This window comes from Parasteatoda tepidariorum, chromosome 7 (assembly GCF_043381705.1).
Source record: "Parasteatoda tepidariorum isolate YZ-2023 chromosome 7, CAS_Ptep_4.0, whole genome shotgun sequence".
Taxonomy (NCBI): domain Eukaryota; kingdom Metazoa; phylum Arthropoda; class Arachnida; order Araneae; family Theridiidae; genus Parasteatoda; species Parasteatoda tepidariorum.
This window is the reverse complement of record NC_092210.1, coordinates 2,575,501-2,592,751: the sequence shown is the minus strand read 5'-3', so window position 1 is coordinate 2,592,751 and position 17,251 is coordinate 2,575,501. Positions and strand designations below refer to the sequence as shown.

Sequence of the window (17,251 nt, the reverse complement as noted above, 5' to 3'; positions counted from 1 at the left end):
ATATATATATAAATTGACGTCCCAGACGTGGAGCTCTTCGCCTTATTTTAAAACAGAGCGAATTTTAATTAAATTTAATTCATGTTATTTACATTAGTCATAGTTATATTAATGTCTTTTATTTAATTTTTAACCATATTACTGTAGCTTTAATTCATGCTAATTTTTTTTTAATTTTCCAGTGTTTTAATTCCCTTAAAACAGTCTAAAAAGTCCATTTTTGATCGGATCGTTAGTGTTGGTTCTATAGTGTATTCCGTATCTTGATTTTCCCTTCTAAAGTTAACAAGTGTTTCACGTCAAATTAGGCTTATTTAATGTAATCTCCGTAATGAAATCTTCATTCGAACTCGGTATTCGCACCGAGGCAAACTAAATGTATATGAAAATTAGCAATCATTTGTGTCAAGAATCATTTTCTCTCATTTAACCACTCTATAATCATTCCCCCTTATCTCTTATTTATGTCCTTAGAGAAGATCATTCATTTCTGGGTAGCATTTCGAATGATTCGCTTAATTAATGAAGCAATGTCCATTATGATTATTCTATGTTGTGGATTATACGTATCTCTAGATGTGAATTATAATTATGTTTATATATATATATGTTACGGTAAAACACCTAAATCTGGAAAATGTCGACATTCACGTAGTCGCTTGGTGTATGTCCGAAATATTTGCTAAATACCCTTATTTCTGACTCTCACCGGTGAATGTCAACAATCACATAGTCGCTTTGGTGAATGTCCGAAATATTTGTTATATCCAATTTTAAATTAATTTATTCCTTAATATTATTATATTTATTTGACATATTTATATTTATTCTATATTTTAATACTTACTGACGATAGATTAGAAGAAACATCAGTGTTTGGAGTATCGGGCAAATATATACCACCGGGCAGTGACACTTGACCTTAAAAAAACATCAGTATGTATATATATATATATTGAATTACAGATGTCTTTTCGAAGTTATGTTGTTAGACGGAATTCAATTAGATGTCAAAATCATTAAATTTTGGACAAAAATAAATTATTTACTTTTAACTTTATGTATGAAAATTTCGTGCGCATGCATTATTTTAAAAAGTCCCACATAAAAGACGACAATATCGAAAAATTGCATTGTTAACACTATAGTCTATACGCCTAGCCAAATTAAGTATCAATTAAGGCGCATTATTTACAGAGAACAGGAATTTCGGAATGCAGGAAAAGGTCCATTATTGACCAGCGAAAAAAACCTTTGTATAATGTGCAAAGCATAATGTGTATTTTTTTTCATACTTTGCATAATGAGTGTTTTTGATGTGAGGTTGTAGTGGCATGAAGTAATAATTATTTCTGCATTTGATTTGCAATAAAAAGTTAGATTCTATAAAACAAAAGATTAAAAGAATAGAATTTGAAATTTGCTTATTGGGTGAGATCAGCAAAACTTAACAGATTTTTTATGTTTAGGAAGATATTAAGAATGATTCTATTCATATATATATGATATATTTTATACTTTTATATATTTTATATATTTTATATATTATTATATCAATATATTTTTCTTAAAGAAAGGACATTTACAAACTAGGAAGTATGTAATGACAATAATAACATGAAAATTAGGGTTCAGAAATTTGAATAAAATTAACGTATCCACATAATAATTCAAAGTTTTTTTTCTCAAAAAATGATGTAAATGAAATTTTGACATGGGAATTTCGTTATTATTTGTGAAGAGCATTAAATAATAATTACTTATGAAAAACCTTTTTTATTAAAAAACTAAGATTTTTATTGAAAGAAGAAGTTATGCTAATTAACTAATAAAGAATTTCAAGTATACTGAACGAAATTGAAAAAGAAAAACTGTTTCTAACTGACTTATTGTTTACATTAAAAACCCTTTCTTAAAGCACAAATGTATTTTTTTACATTTTTTCAATTATTTAAAAAATGTACTACCATTAAGAATGGATAATTAAAAATATATTTCCTGTATTAAAGTTTAAGTTTTATGTTTGTTTTTATGTCGAAGTATATTTTTAAAAGGTGATAAAGCATTTTTTTTTAAATTTAATTTTTAGTAATAGTTAACACTAGTTAATTAGCATAACTTAGTTGAGTATTTTAATCAAGAAAATTTTTTTGTTGAGTTATTTACTATTTTATAAAAAGGAATGGTGAGTTATGTTAATGTGTTGCACATTGTATGCAATTTCAAAAATTATTTTTTCAATTTTCTTCTGAATCTCAACGCTTTTAGTTTTAATAATTTTAAATTTAGATTTTTACTTAAATTTTTTTAAGTGCCACTTGTTAATTAAAATTTATATATTTAGTTAATGTATTGAATAATTAAACTGCAACTGTCCGTTCGTTTAATTAAATTCTGTTAAATAATTCAGCATACATAAGTTTAACTATTGCCATCTTTTAATTAAGAAATCTGTAGAAACTTTGAATATAATGAAAATTTAGTTCATCGGTAATTAAATTTTCATCTGCCATTAATTAATTTCATAAAATTTGATATATTAATTTCGTTAAAATACAATCGTAAATTAATTTCCTTGAAACAAATCGCATATTTCGACATGGCGAGATTAGTCTTATCATTATGTTTCTAATTGTAATTTTATGAAACAATCATATTAAATAATTAATGTTTAGAATTTCATTAATTAATTTGAAGCTCTCCATTTTGCTTGTTTCTTTCAATTTCTTAATGAACTAAATTAGTATATTTTTGATAAATTTATTAAACAAAGCAATAATATTTTCAAATCTACTCTCTACTCATGAAAGCGAAAGTCTGTCCGTATGGATGTATGCTACTAACTCAAGAATGGAAGCATCGATTTGGACCAGGTTTTTTACAGATTTTATTTTATTTTATAACCCAATTTAGGATTAATGACTACTAATGTGCAACGACGTAGCTTTTTAATTTTGAACTCAATCCAGAACACAGGGGAACTCCTGGATCAAGTATTGGGAGAAAGTTTCTTTCGTGGAGGACTTTTTGATGGAACTAACCCGCATTTGCGTTACATGGAAAGGAGGACCACGAGAACCTCCCACGGCTAGCCTCACAGCAAGGGGACTCTAACCCATAATCTGTCTACCACTGAGGATATTTCACGTCAGAACTGTGGTCGGTACAAGCCGGATGTGGATTCGTATCGACCAGTCATCGCCGGGATTCGAGCCCGGCTCACTTCATTGGTAGGCGAACGTTCTATCCCTTGACTCATCTGGTTCAAGTGCATTAGTTGTCTCTTTTATACCAGGTATCTCATAACCGATAACTTGAAAGCTGAATTAAATAAAAACGGAAAGATGGGTTGCTGCTTAACAAGCTGGATAATTTATTCATATCAAGTATGAAAATTAAATTCAAACCTTGTCAAAATATGACAAAGCAATAAAAATAATATTATATATATATATATATATTGTTTTTTGTTTTGTGAGATCATTCGAACTGAAATGCTTGCACTTATCCATGTTACTCTCAGACTGTAAACAACTATTGCGGCTAAGAGGGGTTATTTTAAAAATACTACTTTTTAATTTCTATTGGTCACTGTTGCCAGCAGTTAGAAAAGTTTTGAATAGTTTTTAAACTTAGTGCGTGAAAACTCTACTTTTTCTAAAAGTAGAACACCGTAAACTTTGTTTTACTTTCTGATCATTTTTGCAATACCCTGTATTTTATGATGCTCCAAGTATTTCATGGTTTAATACATGTTTCCCCCCGCATTAGTAATATTATTCCCGTTTTAGTTCGTGATTTAATAAAGCTTTTCACGGCAATCAATTTATTTTCCTACATTCGTGTCACTATTAAAAATGTCCTAATTTATTTAACATGTTTTGCAATAAATCATCACCCATAAGCATTTTCTTTGCAGATTTAAACAGCTTTAATGATAATGATATAATCTTTGAAGAAAAGAAAGTAGTAGTTACAAAATCAATAACATATCCTTCAAAAAGAAGAAAAAAAAATCTTAGGTCAATAGGAAATTTTAAACAATTCGGTCTTATTCAATGGCAACAAAGCATTTTAAAGAAATCGCTTGCCTTTTTTTTATTTTTTTGTTCCATTATAGAGAAAACGAACAAAAAGAATATAGCCTTTTCTTTTCTAAGTAATGAAGTTAGATTATCCAAATTTAATTTGGGTGAAAATTAAATTCACGCCTGTCACAGGTACCAAACCCTGCCTGTATAATGATCTTGTGACTCATTTATTTTCATTCTATATATTAATGATCGTCTGCAAAGTTACTGAAAAGAATGTATGCAATCGAACGATATCGAGCGCTTTTTAATGACAGAAGAACTCAGCTCCGTTCCCCTACCTTCATTTTTTTTAAATATTTTATTTTACTTTTTATTTTAGTTTCTCTCATTTTCTGGGAACAATTTGTCGGATTGTCTTTTCCGAGTGGATCAAAATCTATAAAAACCTATCTATAAATGTTGAAGCTTAATGAACGGGAGTGCGAAAGATCACATTTTTATTTTATTTTTCTAATAATGAGAATGAAGGATTTTAAACAGGACGTTCTTCAAACATGGTGCGTAGCGTTTTTAAAAAGTGCTTAAAGGTGCTTATTTCCGATTTTCGTTTTTTAAAAGCCCTTAAAGGTACTTTTTTCACGGGGTGTTATTAAAAAGTGCTTAATTTTCCTTTTCGAATATGAGATTTTTTTTTCGTCACCATGTCGAATTTTGCCACGTATAATGCTTTTCACATTGTTCTATTCAACGTTAATCACAATTTATTCAACCACAATCTATTTCGGCATACCGTTGATCCATAGCGTATAAAAACGCCAATCATTTTACATGTTTGTCGAAATACTTGCGAGTCGGCATGTGCGTCTACTGAGCTGGATTTGGTGAGATTATTGCACTCTCATGTGCAACTCTGCGGCATTTTGCAAGATTGTATTCTCAGTTTCAAGCTTCATTTTCCACCCTCTGAAATTGAACCGAAAAATATCTCGATATTTTTATGGTGGCTAATATAATCAAGAAAAGAGTTCTTTTTCAGAAACTAGTTATTTTATCATGATCATGTAATGTCTTTGAACATTATTTTGCATTTTGTTAATGTATATAGTGCTTAAAAATATTTTTGAGTGTTTTAAAAAAAGTACTTAAGAGGTGCTTATTTTTGGTTGAAATATTTGGATACGCACCCTGTAAAAGCAAATATTTATTCAGAATTCTTTTAAATATTTTATGTTATTTGGTACAGTAATATGGTTATGTATTTTAATCTATTTTTTGTGTTATGGGTGTTACTTAGCAACTGCGCTGCCAGATATAAAATTATTACGTTTGACGATTCAGCAATGCTTGAGCTATGTTTTATTAATTTTAAGAATCATTTCGTCACGAAATCCTGAGATTTCTGACAAAACGTGAACTCTGAAAAATATGACGAATCAATTAGAAATCTTATCTTCACTGTTGGAGATGGTTAACTTCAATGACGAAAATAGAATGATGATTGTACAGTCGAAAATGGTCAAGGAGTTGACCTCTACCTAGGCAGTTCGCGGGTTCGAATCCCAATTCAGTCATAAGTGTAATTTATCTTTCTGTTCTATCTGCCCTTCTTGTGTTAGTTTAGCGACATTTACAAATCGATATGAAAAAGTGAAATACATGAAAAAGTGAAATAAAAGTGATTGTTAGTATAGGGAAATGCATTATGAGTAACGAGTTTTTTCTCTTTTTTTTAGAAAAAAAATAGAATGACGATGTATTTTGACAAAATTTGTTTCCCCGAGGAAGTGACGAAAGCTATTTCATAACTTTGACTAGAAACGATTTCGTCAAGAACAAAGATTTTTTACTCTGTGGTTATTTCTTATGTACTTGGATACTTAAAATATTTTTCTACTTGAACCTTTGCAGAATTATTTGACTTATTCTAATGAAACATCCTCAGAATTTCATGAATAAAAAAGCCTTGAAAAGGCTTTTACTGATATATTAATTTTTGCTATGTAAAGGAATTATGACAGACTAAGAATGTACTCATGATTTTGCCCAAATTAAATATTAATTTTAGTGAAAATTAAATTCACGCGGGTCAAAGTTTTCTAACTCTGTGGTAATATGATTTTGTGATTCGTTTATTTTCATTCCATGTATTAATGATCACTTGCAAAGTCGATGAAAAGAATGAACGCAATTGAATGTTATCGACCACTCTTTAATGACTGAATAACTCAGCTTCGTTCCCCTGCCATTTTTTTTATTTTGATTTCTTTCAATTTCCTGGAACAATTTGTCGGATTGTCTTTTTCGAGTGAATGAAAATTTATCTATAAATACTGAAAAATAATGAATGGACGAGAAAAATATCAAATTTTTTTATGTCCTAATAATCAGAATAGAATATTTTAAACAAACATATTTTCATATGCAAATATTTATTCTCAATTCTATTTAATATCGTAAGTTATTGGATTTATTATTATTATTATAAGGTATATTTATCCATTCTTCCAGTATGTTGTTTAAATATTGATTATAACTGGTTCTATATAGCAGTAAATATTTTGTTTTGATCTTAACGCTTTTATTGAATTATTTGAGGTATTTGATTAAAAATACATTTAAAGTTCTCAAAAATAAAAAATAAACAAAAATGTTTTCTGGAATATTATTTTATTTTTTTCAATAAATTCAAGTAATATATGAAAATCGAATGCAATCATTTTATACGTAGAAATGAATCGAATCATTTTATTCCATGAAATAAAGTAAAATTACACAAATTTAATTACAGTGATTAGTGTTTATAATAATATATAATAAATGTACAATTTTAAATAAGTATATAACTATATAATATATCGCTCATGGGCTGCAATAGCTGCACAACTCAAAAAATCATGTTTTGAGATAAGTGGATTTACAGTTTTCATTGCTAAGGAAATGCTTTCGTTTGCTTAAACGAAGATTACCTTCAAGTTGAATTATGAGTTGTGCTAGTATTCACGTTGAAAAGAATGTGTATTTTTATATTTACGCCTGTTCTAAGTCCAAAACGCGTGTTTTTTTATTAGTGCCACAAAATGAAGCTCATGAGTGATATAATCAATATATTATAATATATAAATATATACATAAATATACAGTCATTGACCAAATTAGTAGACGCACTATAAGTTTCTATGCACAACCTTAATTATCAGGTGATACTATACATTATTATTGTTTTTACGCGAATGAAACCTGTTTGCACTTGTTTATATTCGTGTATCTATTGGTTAACGTTGTAATGCAATACGTTAAAAATAAATACAAATAGGAAGTATATGAAAATCTCCTGTATAAAAATCCATTGGATGTATATTTAAATATCAAAGTATTGCATATAAACTCGTGCAATACATGCAATTATTAAAAAACTACAGTGCGTCTAATAATTTGGTCTTATTATTATAATATACTAATGTAATATCTGATATCATAAATATTCTATATTTATATGATATATCGTCTAATTTATTCAATTATTATATATCGTTTTCAGTTTATATTATTTATCGTTTAATTTCACTAATTGATACACGAACGTAAACAAGGGAAAACCGGTTTCAGTCACATAAAAACAATAAAGCTGTGTGATAAGATTTTGCATAGAATCTTATAGTGCGTCTAATGATATGGCCAGGGGCTGTGTAATGTATAATAAATAATATATTTTTATAATTTATTAATTTATTTATTCAAAGTTACAGTCGATCGCATTTTCCGAGAGCAATTTCTCATGTTGCTTTCAACTGGATAAAAATCTATAAAAACCTATCGATAAATATTGAAATATAATGAACTAGTAAGAGAGAAGATTAACCTTTGGATATTATACTAGTTATACTGGATGTTATACTAGTTATTTTAATCATGCTTCTTTAAAGTAAATATTTATTTGCAATTCCATTTTATATTATATAGTTATTTATTTAGTTTTCTTCATAGTTAGTGATTGATCTAATGGTAATCAAAAGAACCGCTATGGCTCAGGGAATAGAGCGTTCACCTTCCAATGAGGCGAACTGGGTTCGAATCCCAGCCAGTACGAATTTTTCTGGATTGAGTTCAAAACTACAAGGCTACGGCGTTGAACATTAGTAGTCGTAAATCCAAAAATTGGGTCGGCTGTTCAACGACGGTTATAAAAAAAAATAAAAAATATTTATCAAAAAGTGCTTAGTAAAATTATATTGATGTGTTTTTAATAAGACTATCAGAGAGCCTTGAAATCTAGAAGCGATTTCGCAGTTCGAATATCTCAGTAGCTAATTTCAGGAAATGAAATCTAGAAACAATCCCACAGTTCGAATATTTCAGTAGCTAATTTCAGGAAATGAAATCTAGAAGCAATTCCGCAGTTTGAATATTTCAGTAGCTAATTTCAGGAAATGAAATCCAGAAGCAATTCCGCAGTTTGAATATTTCAGTCGCTAATTTCAGGAAATGAAATCTAGAAGCAATTCCGCAGTTTGAATATTTCAGTAGCTAATTTCAGGAAATGAAATCTAAAAGCAATTCCGCAGTTCAAATATTTCAGTAGCTAATTTCAGGATATGAAATCTAGAAGCAATTCCGCAGTTCGAATATTTCAGTAGCTAATTTAAGGGAAAAGAATTATTTTACTCAGTTGTGAAAAAGTGCATGTAAACAGCTACCATTCAATTCAAATGTGTAGGTGGACTATGTATAATTACCGAGTAATTGATTTCTGACTTTTGTTGAATATAATATTTATCAATATTGTAAATTTATATTGTATTAGTTAAAAATGTTAAAACTATATTACTTTTTATTGATGCAGATGCTTTTCTTAATATTATTATATAATTATAGAACTTCATTTATCCCTTAAATCTACATAAATATTTTCTTTACCAAATAATTATTGATATTATTTCGTCTCTTTACCTGTATTTCGAAAAGAAGCAAAGAAACTAACATTCAAGATTTCTTTTAAAAATAAAGTTTTAATTAAGTACACTGCAACGTTTAATGCAATGTAAAAAAAATCAGTATAAAATAGAACTATATCGATAAATAATTTAATGATTTTTCAAACATTAAATATACTTTGTAAATTAAAAGAACTGAACAAAACTGCAATTCAAACCAAGTATTACAATGAAACAAAGTTAAAAATTCAATTCATCAATAGAAAAGAAAAATTTAATGAAAGTGTAATTGCTTCCTCGAGAATGCATTAAGTAAAAAATTAAAATGAAAAGAATGAAATTCCCAATTTAATATCGTTATTATAAATTGGTCCCAAAGAAACTTTTTCTTTATTTTTTTTTCATGCTTCATTTCATTCTGTCGAATTATAGAAATAATATATTCGTATATATTTTTCTATTTGCTTATCGGTGCGTGAATAGTCTAGCTCTTACACTGTTATGTAATTCAAATTAAAAGTTGAAATACTATCTGGTTTTTACTTTTTTTTTGCGTGTGGTTTAATGCTGCTGAAAAAATGAAAAAAATAAAATAAAAAATTTATCTGAGCTTTAATAAATCTCCGTTTGTATGAAGGATTAAAAATTAATATGCTCCGTCTTCATATTGTGAAGAATAAATGAAATTCTTAAAAATATCCATAATAGCATCAGTTTGAAAAAAAAAAAAGAACTCTGTTGATTTACTGAATATATTTATAGTTTTTAGATCTTCAAACATTTATTTTATTCGAAATGGATGATTTTTTGTTTGCCATATTATATTCTGTAAATTTATGTTATGTTTATAACTAATTATTTATAATTTTTAGAAAATGTTTGAAAAGTTTAGAATTTTGCTGTAAACTTAGAAGATTTAGAATTAAACGAATTTATTTATTTAGAAGATTTTAAATTTTATTTAGAATTTCACTGTAAATTTAGAAGATTTAGAATTAAACGAATTTATTTGTTTAAAAGATTTTAAATTTTATTAAGAACTTTATTTATTTAGAAGATTTAGAATTTATACTGTAATCGTTTGCATATGTCTGTCTCTCATATAATGACAGAACCGTTTGTGCTACCGTCTTGAAATTTGAACAAGTGGTGGTGAAAGGAGCAATTTTTGTCCACGATTTTAAAAATCCTTCAAAACTTTTTATTAGATAGTTCAGTAAAGACTTTTAAAAAATAGAATTTCTAATTGGTATGGAACTAGCGCCTTTAATATAAATTAAACTGCGGACGATTTTGTTTTTTTAAAAATTGTTTTGAGGATACAACAGTAGTACTTGCTTATAGCTGTTATTAGTAAAAATAAGGTTTTACACACGTTATTAAATATTTTATAATTTTTTTTATTCGTTTTGTCTGATATACCTATTGATCAATAAGAACTTGGTTAGTTTATGTGAACTTCGTCATCAAATTAGTATTTCTTAAGTAATCCGTAACCACGTGTCTATTTTTCTGTAATTACAGTCCCTGGACAAATTATTAGACGCACTATTGTTTTACAGAATTATTGTTTTTGCGCTGCTGAAACTGATTTACACTTGCTTATATTCATTTATCAATTGGTTAGCATTGTAACTCAATACGTTAAAAATAAATACAAATAGGATGTATATTAAAAATCTCTTGAATAATAACCCATTACATGTATGTATAAATATAAAAGTATTGCCTATAAACTCGTTTCAAAACATGTCATTATTAAAAAACTATAGTGCGTCTAATAATTGGGTCTAATTATTATAATACACTAGTATAATACCTCATGTAATAAATATTCTATATTTATATAATATATCGTCTAATTCATCAAATCGTCAAATTTATATTATATATCGTCTCATTTAATCAATTGATACACAGACGTAAGCAAGTACAAAGGTTTTGTAGATGTAAAAAAGACGTAAACAAAACCGGTTTCAGTCGCGTAAAAACAATGAAGCTGTATAGTATCATCTTATAATTAAAATTTTACTTCAGAATCTTATTGTGCTTCTAATAATTTGGCAAGAGACTTTATGCTTTTAAAACGTGTTTCTATAAAACTAAATCATTAAAAAATCGCCGGTAATTGAAATAGAAAAAGAAAAGAAGTTATGTACTGAAAAGCAAAGTTAATGGAGATGGTACTAATTCATTTAGGAGAAACGTAAAAAAAAATTGGTTCATAAAAATACCGCTGATGTTATGCTTAGTAGTAAGTACTAAATGAATTAAAAGCTAAGCTAAGAGCTGAAATTACTAAGATAAGTAATAGTTAAATGGTAGTAGTTCGTTTCGAAGAAATTTAAATCGCCAAATGTGGTGTATTGACGCCTAAATTTGGTAATTCTAGAATTATAGTTATTAGTTCAATTTTAATAGGTAGAAAATACACTAATATAGGTTATAACTTATTACATTTGGTATCTTTTAAAACTGCTTGAATACTGTGTAGTTTTATAATACACTGGTGTAAGAAGTTAAAAAAATTTGCAGACTTTGTCGATTATCTCTAGAACTACTGGACACTCGTTGGAACCGGAAGGTATGAAATAGCGGGTGCAGATTAAACCAAAAATTGGGTTAATTGGGGGTAGGGTCCCCTCTTACAGATATACAGGCCTTGCAGCGTGATTACATACTTGAAATAAGGCAGTTTATCATTTCCTGTGGCAATTGGCCTGAATGTCCTACCGCAATTTCATACCTTCCGACTCCAAAGAGTGTTACGCACGATCATGCTCGTGTATCACAATTGTTGAATGATTATTTGTTTGGTATTGTATCAATGTATGCACAGATTAAATTTCATTAAAATTGGTTTAGTAGTTCTAGAGATAATTGACCCAGTCGGCAAATTAACTTAATTTCTTACACCAGTGAAGTTGAGAATGTTATGATTATAATATATTTTATAATAGTTGATAATAGTTATAATAATGCGTTGACCTTAAACCACAGCATCGTACCAAATATTAGCTATTAATCTTTAATTTGATGAAATGAACTACTAAAATTGTGTTTTGTTTAACATAATAGCGTAAAGCCACAAGGAATGCAAACAAATAAAAATAAATAAATAAATAAAATTATTTAAACTTTATTAATTATGTTGGTATGACTTTCAGTCTTGTGCGTGATTTAAGTGCTATTTTGTGCTAATTTATTTATTTATTCTCCCCGCACGAAGAGCTGGAATCCCGCTAGTGTAATATAAAATAAAACCTTTACCTTGGTTTTAGGCATTCAAAATGTATTAACTTAATATTTTTATGTTTGAAAAAGATTTTTGAATATAAAGTAGTTCTTATTAAGGCGAACGTTTGTGGTATTTGAAGCGTTTATGGAAAATTGTTCCATTTAAGGTGGTGCTTTTTTCCTGTTTAGAAGGTGAGTCTGGAGATTGCCATAATTGGCACATAATTGTTAATGCCATAGTTAGTGCCATAATGAGTCAATAATGTGCACTAACATGCCATAGTTAGTGCATATTATTGCTTCTTGTAAATTTTACTGAGTAGACTATTAAAGAAAAAGAAAAATTTATTTTTTCAATAAATCAATTCTGTTATGAAAAACAAACATAGACTTATTGGCAGGACTTATTATTATAATAGACTTGTGTGGCTATTATTAATATCCGATGACTTTTCTTATAACAACACCTGATTAGGGAAAGGAGAGCATCAGTGTAGAGAATATCGTGCATTGGCACTTAACCTTGTAAAAAAGAGTAATGGAGAAATAACGGGGCAGTGTTTTACCTGTTTTATTTAGCATATTTACTATAGTATAGTCTTTAAATTTCATATTGTTAATCATGACATTGTTTTTCGGTAATTGTGTTAAATTATGGACATTAGCAGAGATGATTGTGCTCCGGAAACCGGTTTCCGGAAATCCAAGGTCCAGAAGTTTCAAGATATCATCGATCACATATATAAATAAAAATTCTTGTATATTTTATTTAAAAATATTAGAACTAGAATTTATAATTTGCATCTCTTTCATTTGTAAATATTTTTTCTGATAGAATAATAAATGTAATTAGAGAAAAAAGTAAACTTTTACCTAATTAGTCATTTAAATTATGCAGCATATAATTTATTTAGAATTTTATGTTACCAAAATATCAATGATTTAAATTTATAACGACATTAACTTTTTGAAATGCGTCATTAATAATTTTACTCAAGAAATTTTCAGGATTTTTGAGTTGGGCTCACAATCAACCCTGCATTAGTTATATTGACCTGTAAAGCCTTCAAAAACAAAAACAGTCTTAAATAATTAAAAATAAATAAATAAGAAAGATATATTTTGAAATTGATTCTGAAACTAAACCAGTTTGTATCGCCGAATATGAAACCACCACCTCAAATACAAATAGTAAGCCGCCCCTCTCTCACCTCAACTGGTACCACCTGAACCGGAACAACCGGTTGTAACTGAGCCCTTTGAACCATGATGACTTAGAACATGAAAATCTACCAAATAGATCAAAAGCTATTCAGAGAGTTTCTTTCTTTAACGTTTTATAACTAATAGTATGTTTGACATTGTCCATGATATAATTTGTAATGCATTTGTATATAAGTTCAACTCTAGTTTTATAATGGCCTTTTTTGTAAATATTGCAGAACTTATAGAATTCCTAACATTTTAGAATATACTCCACACATCTATCTCTATGCATCTACTCCATACATCCTATACATTTTAGAATTTATAATATATTCTTCTTATTCCCACAGAGATATATGGTTATAATGTTTTTTTTGTGTCATTACGAAACTTACAGCATGCCTCATATATTTCAATTTCATGATTCTTTATGAACTCTAGCATTTACATTACATCTTTTCAAATTTACCTAAATTTACTTAGTTGCTTCCCCATTGTGCAAGTTACATTTACTAAAAACCATTCTATTCGATATAATAAATTGGAACTAAAGTAACGTAAATCTTTCACAAATAATCAAAATATTTTCTTCCGCAATTTATCTTAAAATCAAAATGAACGTACGAGACCAAATCTCAAAAACTTTAACCCACGAGGCTAACGGGGCAACAAAAAGGCTGCAATTATGTTTCCATGGTGAAAATACTGAAACATCAGTTTAAGAAACGATAGAAGTTCAAAAAAAAAACATATTTTTAAAGAAATAATAGCAAAAAAATATCTATAGCTCAGATTCAATTTTAAAAGATGGTTGTATGAATTACTTATGAAAACAATAAATGAAATACGGTTCCGATTCTCGCAGTAGAATTGAAAAAGCATCAAAAGCTCGCAGAAGAGCGATCTTTTTTTCCACATCAATTGATTCTTTGTAGGAAAGAGTTTAAAGATAAGTGTAATTTTATTAAACGTATATATAAATAATAATTGGATCAAAATATGTGCTGTACTGTTATCGAGCTTTTTTCCGCTGAAATGAGTTTGAAGTTTTGATTCTAAAAAACAACAATGAGTGCCCATAATTGTTGAATTGAATTTAAAAATGGAATTTTTTTTCTTCTTTCAGATCTTCCTTACAAAAGAAGACCAAACATTCAAGAGAGTAAGTAGATTCAAATTTCATTTCTTATTTTATTCTGAAGGAATAAAAATATCTGTATTTGAAATGAAAACAAACATTTATGATAAAAAATGTACGCTGAAAGTTGGTATGTTTGATGCATTTTACCAACACTCGGTTGCAAGTCGATAACCAGACTCCGTTTGCCTGACAGATATTTTTGCAAAACATCTTTTCTCGACATATATGTTTGTCCGGTTACTCATTTGCCCGACAAGTACGTTTGCTAGGCATCTTCTCTTACCAACAGTTAGGTTGCCAGATAGCTTATTTTTTCCTGCCAAGTAGGTTTTCTAAACAGGTTCGCTTGCCCGACAACTCATCTGTTCGATAGTGCATTCTCCCGACCAAAAAAACGAAAACTCTTACTGACTAATATATATAATTAATCGGATTAATAATTAATTTTTGAAAAGTACTAATTAACCAGTCTATATACGCTCTTTAGTACTCTACTACAGCCACATTGCCACTGTAACAACTAATACATATAGTATGGTTTTTATTAACGCCTATTAAAAGTTAAGCATGAACCGTTACGTATGAAAAAAAACTGAACAGTTCATTTTAATATTGAAATTTAATTAGAGGTTATCCAAAATTTGTTGGCAATGGTTACTGATGTGCTAAGATAAAAATATAAATAATTTATCCATTATTTCATTGTAATGTTATTGCAAAACAGATAATCCACTGTAATCAAAAAGCGAAAAGGCAATGAAAATGTTTAAAATAACTAAGAAAAATAATTTAACGGAAAAACTGAATAAAAAAGGGAGAGAAAAAATGAATTGTCGGGTGAATGTACATGTGGTGAAGATAAATTGCCACGCAAATCTACATGTAGGCAAAATGAGTTGTCCGGCAAATGAGCTGTTGGGGAAAACGGTGTCCGGCATTTGAATTGTATAAAAACCGAGCAGGGGAAATGACCTGATCCGGTTGAGTTTTCTAAAATTTACACTAAATATAGTAAAATTTCTCGATAACGAAATTGATTCATTCATTTGAAAGATTCTCTGTAGAGAATATTGCGTTCGACAGAGGATTTTAGTAAAAAATATTAAAAAAATATTTGTCGCTATTAAAAAAATATTACGAAATGTTTAGTTCGTTTGATGAGTCCAAAAGTATATAATTACATAATAATGTTATGCATATTTGAAATAAAAATACGAAATTTTTCACATAGAATATTTTTGAAAAGAACTTTTTTTTCACGTAGAATTTGTTTCACATACATTTTTTAAATAGAATTTTTTGAGAAGTGGTTCCAGAAACAGACACGTGTGAGAGCGAATCAGTTTAGAATACTTAACATAGAATTCTTTTCACGCAGAATTCTTCATATAGAATTATTTTTACTTAGAACTCTTTTCACGCTGAATTCTCCACATAGAAGTCTTTTTACATAGAATTCTTCTAAAAGAATTCTTTTTACCTAGAATTCTTCATATACGATTTTTTCCCACACAGAATTATCTTGCTATGCATTATTTCTGGAAATGATAATTCGAGTAGTTTCAAGAACAGGCGGAATTCTTTCATCATAGGTTTATTTATTTTTTATGCTAAGTGTTATCCCTGGAACAAATTGTTTGAGTTATCATTTTGAAAAAAAAAATTAAGGTTCTTAAGTTTCTAATAAGTAAAGCGAATAATTATTTTTGAACTGTAACAAATCGTTAATGAGAAAATTATGACTTTAAATATTAAAACTTTATTAATTGCAGGAGAAAACAGAGAGGTGTTAAATCTATATAGCATACAATTAGGATGTTCCTTGAGTAATTTTATTTTAAAAAAAAAGCATTTAATTTCTATTAGTATCAAAAAATAGTCACTTAACCCGTAACCTTTGTTTACAATTCAAATGCAACGAATCAAATGCTTTTTTTTTCGTAACGAAACTCAAAATTTCGTTTTTTGAAAATCACCGAGAGTGCATGTGTAGTATAAATCCCTATTCTGTGAAATTAAATTCCTTATTTTTACTTTTACCTGTGCGTAAAAGTTGAACCTTGTTTCTCCAGACTGAGTAATTCTCTTAAGAATACCAATTTCTCTTCGTTACTAAGTTTAGCCTACTATCATATTTTTCCATTAAAGCGGTACATTCTATTTTCTTAAAGCGCATTAGGCAAACAATTACAAGAAGTTTTCACTCTTCCTAATTTGAAATTGTTTCCCCAAGAACTCTAAAAGCGGATGGATTTCACTCTTATTTCAATGCATAATGTAGATTTACAACTGCTTCAAGCACCATTTTCTCCATCTCGCGAACAAGAGGAGCTTCATTGTCAGCCACTTAGACTGTTAACCCTGTTTAAATTTTTAAACACAATGTAGTTTCCGATCGAATAATAAGTTTCTGTAAAATATCTTAGATTATTGAAGTATTTAATTGGAATTATGCACTCATTTTAATATTTGGAGATCTTAAACAATGAGTAGTTTTATTTCACATTTATAAGTTAGACAGATATTAAAGGTTAGAAATAAGAATCAGATATTTCTGTGAATGTTTGATTTGTGTAATTTACGGAATGTAAGCAATGTACAGATTTCTGTCAAATTCATAGAGCTTACACAAAAAAGGTGCATATTTGTATCGTTGGGTTTTTCCCTTTCTGATTCGGGTTCAGACCTTCAAGCAAGAGTAA

At 28.4% G+C, this 17,251-nt stretch overlaps 1 protein-coding gene across 1 annotated transcript in view; it reads left to right on the top strand.

The window, feature by feature from the left end:
- The window catches only part of LOC122271476 (agrin), a 373,447-nt gene that overhangs the window by 171,819 nt on the left and 184,377 nt on the right, over window positions 1-17,251 (top strand). The window contains exon 2 of the mRNA XM_043052884.2: window positions 14,535-14,570. Within this exon, the coding sequence (XP_042908818.2) occupies window positions 14,535-14,570 (36 nt within the window). The remainder of the gene's footprint in view (window positions 1-14,534; window positions 14,571-17,251) is intronic.